Source organism: Otolemur garnettii, unplaced genomic scaffold (genome assembly GCF_000181295.1).
Source record: "Otolemur garnettii isolate 467f Iridium unplaced genomic scaffold, OtoGar3 scaffold00496, whole genome shotgun sequence".
NCBI lineage: Eukaryota > Metazoa > Chordata > Mammalia > Primates > Galagidae > Otolemur > Otolemur garnettii.
Window position 1 is genome coordinate 35,444 of NW_003852891.1, and position 6,934 is coordinate 42,377.

The window sequence follows — 6,934 nt, forward strand, 5'->3', positions numbered from 1 at the left end:
GCTCCATTCTGCATGTGGCTATAGCTGCAGAAGCCCAAGGGCCTTAGCCATGTGAGTGAGAGTATGATGTCCTCTGCAGCTCCCCTCAGTAGTGATAGGACCATGAGATAACATTCTCGTTTTCCTCTCTCACTGTGGGCTGCTGAACACAGCCAAGACAATTGTTGAAGAGCCAGACATCGGCCAAGACAGAAGGAGCTCTGTGTGGCCACTGGGGTCAAAACAGGGAGTCCTGGGGTGTCCTGTGTGAGAGGGTGGCCATCAGTACCCAGAGGAGGAGGCAGAAGGTTCCCAAGGCCAAAGGGTGGCTTCTCGGCAAGGTAAGCTGGGAACCCGGATGGCCTCAGAACCAGGAGACAAACAGAATCCATCACAAAAGCAAGCGCTCCATCCCAACGCAGAGGGGAGGTGCTGCCAGAGGGTGATTGGAGGAACCTTAGCCCCAGGAATCAGGACAGATGTGGCCAGCAGGGAACCCACACTTTAATAATGGGGAAGGAGGGAGCTGTGGCATCACCTGGGGGCCTGGGGATGGGGTGGTGGCGCCTGGGGTGGAACCTCAGAGCAGCAGGCCCAACAGGAGGAGGGTGGTGAGAGCCACGGAGGGGAGGAGGGCTCCAGACCCCGTGCCCACTGTTGCCTGAGACGTGGTCAGGGGGTCTCTGGAAGCAGTGCCCGCTGTCGCCTGAGACGTGGACAGAGTGGCTCCGGACCCAGTGCCCGCGGTCGGCGGAGAGGCAGAGGTTAAGGTGCCATCTACACACTGAAACTCGCGGAAGATGACGCCTCCCACCGTCTGGTTTCCCACAGACAGGAACTGACAGGTGGAGCCACTTATGTGGGAGCAGCCTCTCAGCACTAGCCGATCAGACGCCGTGTCTGTGAGCACAGAGGACACAGTAAGGCTGCCCAGGGCCTGGCCTGCTCTGGGCCCCTCACCCAGAGCGCCGTGCAGCACAGCTCAGCCACCTGCAAGAGCTGTCTGCTCCTGAAACCACGCAGGGGTAGGAGCCCGGGATAGGGAGCTCCAAACATTAATGGCAGAGGGACTGTGGAGGTCTGGGACTCAGATCCTGACCTCCACTGGACCACAAAGGAAATCGAACCCCAGGAGGTGGAAGGCGAGCCTCAGCTCCAAGCGAGGGCCAGAGTGGGTCCTCAGACTCGCCGGCAGGTGAAGGAGCCAGGGACAGTTTCCGAAGGCAGTTCTCCACTCTAACCCAGGAGGAGGTCAGCCCCTAGACTCGCCACCCCTGCACCCCACCCTGCCTTCCAGGTTTTGCTGTCTTTGGGCTCCTCAATCATTCTCAAGACTTAGAGTCTTAACTTAGAGGCCTGAGAGCATGAGGTTTGAGAACTGGTGTGCATCTAATGCCCCTTCCACACAACTTGGTGGGCTTATAGCATCCTTACTAAGCAAAGGGGAAGTAGGATAAGAGTGCTGGCTTGTCACATTCATCTCTTACATATTTGATCTAAGTCAGATGATAAAGGGACCCAGACATGCCCTGAGGTGCCTGGCCTTGAAATGTTTATCTAAAGACAAGAGCACAGGGGGCAAAAGAAGGATCAGGGCTGGGAGGACACAGAAGGGCACCCACAGGCCAGCACTCACCCAGGTCATCGCTGGTGCTGCTGCAGCCCTGTCCTTGGCAGCACTGGCTTGCAAACATGAAGCTTTCACTGGACACATAGACAGTGAAGGTCATGTTTGTCTCTCCACTGCAGTTCTCCGCTGAGCAGAACATGTCCTGATATAATTGTGTGTTTCCCCCTATACAAAGGCAAGCAGCCTGTCAGACCTCAGTGAGGAGGGGCTGTGCAAGGGCAGGGACACAGTGTAGCCACTACTTTATCAAGGGCAAAAAATGTAGCCTCAGTTCAATGCAGTTAGACACACTGGAGAGAGCTCCTTCTTTCATCAGATTAGCAGAAATGCAGGTTAAACTCCAGGCAAACAGGATGGGGAGCCTGGAAACATGCTAACACCCCCAGACCCATAATCAGTCTTAACAGCTCTAAAACAGACATGACAGGCCTTACACCCATAGCACCTTCAGTGTGTTTCTGCCAAATATTGAACCTGAATCCAGTAAAACATCTAGCCAAAGTTATCTAATATGCCAGCCACTAGCTATATGTGCCTATTTAAGTGTAAATCTGATGATTAAAATTAAATAAAATTTAAAATTAAGCTCCTTAGTCATGCTAGCCATGTCTCAAATGCCCAATAGCCATAAGTAATTACCGTATATAACAGTGTTGATCAGACATTTCTGTTATTTGAGAAAGAATTACTGGATAGAACTAGTCTAGCTTAGAGAAAATACCAGGGACAGGAGAGCAAGTCAAATAACACCTCAAGGAAGCAACCAACCACTATGGGACAGCTGCAGGACAAATGGCAGTCTCTCCAACAAAACAACGGAATTGAACAGAAGAAGTAATAGGAGTTGTCATAAAACAAATTACACTCAATCGTCACGTAACAGAAAAATGCAGTTTGGGCATTTTATTTGGATACAAATCCCAAAACATCAACCGTATCCTGACATCTTTGAAACAATTAAGAAATTTTTAAGATGGCCTAAATATTAGAAGAAATTAAAGGAACAGTGGGGCTGGTTTCACGCCCATAGCACAGTGGTTATCGTGCCAGCCACATGCACTGACGTTGGTGGGTTAGAGCCCGACCCAGGCCAGCTAAACAGCAATGACAACTGCAACCAAAAAATTGGACAGGTGTTGTGGCAGGTGCCTGTAGTCCCAGCTACTTGGGAGGCTGAGGCAAGATAGTCACTGAAGCCCAAGAGTTTGAGGTTGCTTTAAGGTGGGACACCACGGCACTCTATCAAGAGCAACATAGTGAGACTCCATCACAAAAAAAAAAAAAAAAAAAAAAGAATAAAACAAAGGATCAGTGGGCTTACACCTGTAATTCTAGCACTTTGGAAGGTCAAAGTGGGAAGATTCCTTGAGCTTAGGAGTTCAAGACCAGCCTGAGCTAGAGCAACTACTACAAATAGAAAAATGTAGCCAGGTGTTGTGGTGAGGATCTGCAGTCCCAGGGACTTGGGAGGCTAAGGCAGGAGGACTTCTTGAGCCTAGGAGCTTAAGGCTGCTATGAGCTATGACACCATTGCACTTTACTCAGGGTGACAGAGTAAGAGTCTATCTCAAAAAGAAAAAAAAACTAAAGAATTAAAGTTAATTTTCTTATGTATAATAAGAGGCGCACCACACTATCTAGTACTACAACAAAAGAATACAAAAGACGAAATAAATAAAAAAAAAAAAAAAAAGTGTCCCACACAGAAGGAGGCTGAGAAACCCAATATCAAAGGACCAGCCCCTGATGAGGACCTTCTTGCTGCATGGTCCCATGGAGGAAAGGCAAGAGAGGACAAGGGCAAGGAAGGACAGAGGGCACCAGACTCACTTTCACCAGGAACCCACACAACTATAGCAGCAGGAATCTGTTCACAAGGGTGGGGCCCTCATGCCCTGATCACCTCTTAGTGGTCCTACCTCTTAACACTGTCACAGTAGCAATTAAACTTTACCCTTAATTTTGGAGATAGCATTCAATCTTCAGCAGTATAGTTAAGTAAAAAAATATATATATCAGAGATGAACAGTGACATATTTATGGGGAAAATGACAGATTCCATGATACACATATATATCATGATGATATATGTGTATAGGTATGATTATATATGCATATATATTTTTTTACTTTAAAATACTTTGGCCAAAGTAAAAAATACTTTGGGAAAAAAAATAGTAGAATATTGATAATGGCTGACACAGGACAGTGGTTTATACGGCAGTACACTAATCTGTTCTTCCTGCTTTGTGTATGTCTGAACAGGACCATTATAAAAAGATAAGAAGAAACCTCAGAGAGATGAGGTTAAAATCAAAATGCCCTTTGAGGAACTCTTGAACAAAAGTATGGCTGATCTAGAAGAGGAAGGAAGAATGAGGGGAGATAAAAGAGCCTGACAAATGGAAGAGCAAGTTGCCCTCCTTGCCGTTTAACTGAGAGCTGCTCCTGCTTCTCATAACCCCTCACGTTCATCTAGAATGAGGCTTTAGTCAAGGCCAGCAGTTTCTAGGATACCACAAGGGACTGTCTGCTTGCCTGGCTCTGTCCTTACGTTCTCTTCTGACTTCTGCTTGTCTCTGCCTCTCCTGGGAGTCACCTTCCTGGCCCTTCTGTCCTTACACAGCCTGGCCCCATCTCAGCCTTTCTGTCCTCCATGACTACCCCCTCCAGCTCCCACCTGATGTCTCAGAGGCAAGGGTAACACACACAACCAGGCTCACCTAGAGAGGAGCTGGCTGAGGAGCCGACACAGCTGGTGTTGGCATCTGATGGACATTCAGTGGCAGTGACGTTTACACAGGTGTTTTCCCATGAATGACACTGCACACAGCTGAGGGATTCTGAGGAGACAAGATGTCCAACATAGGTTAACATTCAGCAGACAGTCATAAAGTGTACTCTGCAAAGCACCACACCCACCTCAAGGTAAAAGACAGGTGGGATGGCATTCCTACCCTCTAGGGGTCCCCAAGATTAATTCTACAATATGGAGCCACCCCTATTAGTCTCTCCCCACTGTTTACCATTCCCCAATGGAAAGATCCAACCCTAACCTACAACTCAGAGATCCAACCCTAACCTACAACACTGACAGCAGGGTACAAAGATAGGTCTGGTGCCTTCCACTGAACACACTTAGTGTATGAGGCCACGTTAACAGTCCCCCTGTTCTTGAAGAACAGTCTTTGAGAGCAAGAAGTTTCTGGTGGGCTCGGCACCCATAGCTAAGTGGTTAAGGCACTGGCCACATACACCAAGGCTGGTGGGTTTGAACCCAGCCTGGGCTTGCCAAAAAACAACAATGACAACTGCAACAACAACAACAAAATAGCTAGGTGTTGTGGTGGGCGCCTGTAGTCCCAGCTACTTGAGAGGCTGAGGCAAGAAAATCACTTAAGCCAAGGAGTTTGAGGTTGCTGTGAGCTCTGATGCCAAAGTACTCTACCGCTGGCAACATAGTGAGACTCAGTCTCAAAAAAAAGAAGTATCTGAGAGGAAATGGGAAATGGGATCTTCAACCAGCATCTCTCACTTCAGCTGCAACAGCAAGTGCCAAGATGATGCCAGCAATGAGGACACCCTTCATGGTGCTGAAGTTGACTGACTCCCCCGAGGATAGGGCCACAGAACCCCAAGCCTAAAAAGACACAAAGAGGGAAGCCCTGGGGTGTTAGAGGGCCGCCTGTCATCCCCAGAGACTTTTATCATACTGCAGCTATCCCAGAATACAGTCTATCCTCGTGACAGAGAGAATCAAAATCCTAAACCAGGAGCACAAAACTGGGACACAGATCCCACCCTGCCTTAACAGAGGTCCAAGTTTTTCTAATCTCAAATGCCTTCAGAAGTGTCTACAGGTATGAAGCACATATGGCATCTACATACATGCATATTTCTATGGATATGAAACAGAGTTAGGACATTTCCTATGGAGCTGCTTCTGGTGCCAGATGGGCAGGCAGGCCAATTTCCAGTTGCATTGCTGATGAAGTCCAAGCAGAAAGAGCTAGGCTGGTGTTCCTGTCCTCCTCTCTCTCTCAGAGCTCAATGCCTTCCTGAACTCTTCCCCCTGTCCCATCCTGCCACCCTTTGGAAAAATTGTCTTCCATGAGACTGGTCCCTGGTGCCAAAATGTTCTGGTGCATGGCTTGTTAGGAAGCAGACCACACAGCAGGAGGTCAGCACCGGCAAGCAAACGAAGTTTCCTTGATTCACAGACACTCCCCATTACCTGTGTCACTTGTCCCCATTACTTGCTAAGCCCCACCTTCTGTCTTATCCTCTTCCTTTCCACCTCCTGAACACTTCTCACCTCCCCTCCAGGTAACCAGCCCCCGGTGCCAGAAAGGTTGACATAGCTCCAGCTGTTATCTCACTACATTCACATTTTACACTCAGGGTTTTGTTCCTGCCACCACAGTAAACACTTGCTAAGCAGTCACTACAGTGCAAGCACTTAACAGATAGCAACTTAGGTAGTGCAGATGCTACTGTTAACACCACAGGGAAGATCGGAGGCAGAGCAAGATGGCGGAGGGGATGCATCCCTGAGTCAACTCTCCTGGTGGTTTCAGGTGAGTGTAGGGGAGGCTGGATCTTTCCCGTGTGGAGTGCTGGCACAGACAAGCAGCCAGGGCGTGCAGCAAGGAGGTGAATTGCTGGATTGGAACTGTAGCCCAGAACTACAGTGTCTGCCAGAAAAAACTCAGGGCAGAAGCTGAAACGGGGCCAGCTGTAACCTGCAGCAGCAACGACCAGCAGTGCCAGGTCCGTGGCTGGCACCCTGAGAGGCAGAAACCAATCCCTTCCCCATGAAGGACTTCTGTGCCCAATTTGTGGGGAGTTTGTGTGTTTTTGTGGACAGTGTGGTGAGGCACAGATTCCTGAGTGGAATTTGGCAGCCAGAAATGGGAGCCATCTGGACCCGGCTTGGGGCATCAGGGATCCAGGCATTCGGAAAGAAACTTGAGGGGAAGGGACTCTGCTTAGGAACCGATCCATCCTGTAATTTTGGAAGTCTGTGTGGAGCTGCACTGACCCAGCAACCCACATGGGGAATCGGTTCCCTTCTTCAAACGCTGAAAAATCTTTTGTGCACACTGCTGTGGTGGCAGGAACTAGAAGTAACCAGCCCCTCCCCCATCAGAAACAAACTTAGTGCAGAGCGTGCCAAAAGGCACGCAGCTCTTTTCCCTTGGACCGCAACAATTTTCTGTTCGAGGGAAAACTAGGAGTTGAGTGGAAAATCTGGCGAAGTGTGGACTCGTGTGCCAAGTTTGGAGGACAGATAGGAGTGGGCGGCCAGCCAGGAATCAGATGTAA

At 49.1% G+C, this 6,934-nt stretch overlaps 1 protein-coding gene across 1 annotated transcript; it reads right to left on the reverse strand.

Annotated features, from left to right (window-relative positions):
• Positions 1-559: 559 nt before the first annotated feature.
• On the reverse strand, positions 560-5,249 carry LOC100945558 (ly6/PLAUR domain-containing protein 8; the record flags this gene model as incomplete). The annotated part of the gene is made up of 4 exons (XM_012814008.1): positions 560-879; positions 1,616-1,774; positions 4,333-4,452; positions 5,132-5,249. Coding segments are annotated over 4 exons (717 nt in total), but the record flags the coding sequence as incomplete, so codon positions are not given.
• Between the last annotated feature and the right edge of the window lie 1,685 nt (positions 5,250-6,934).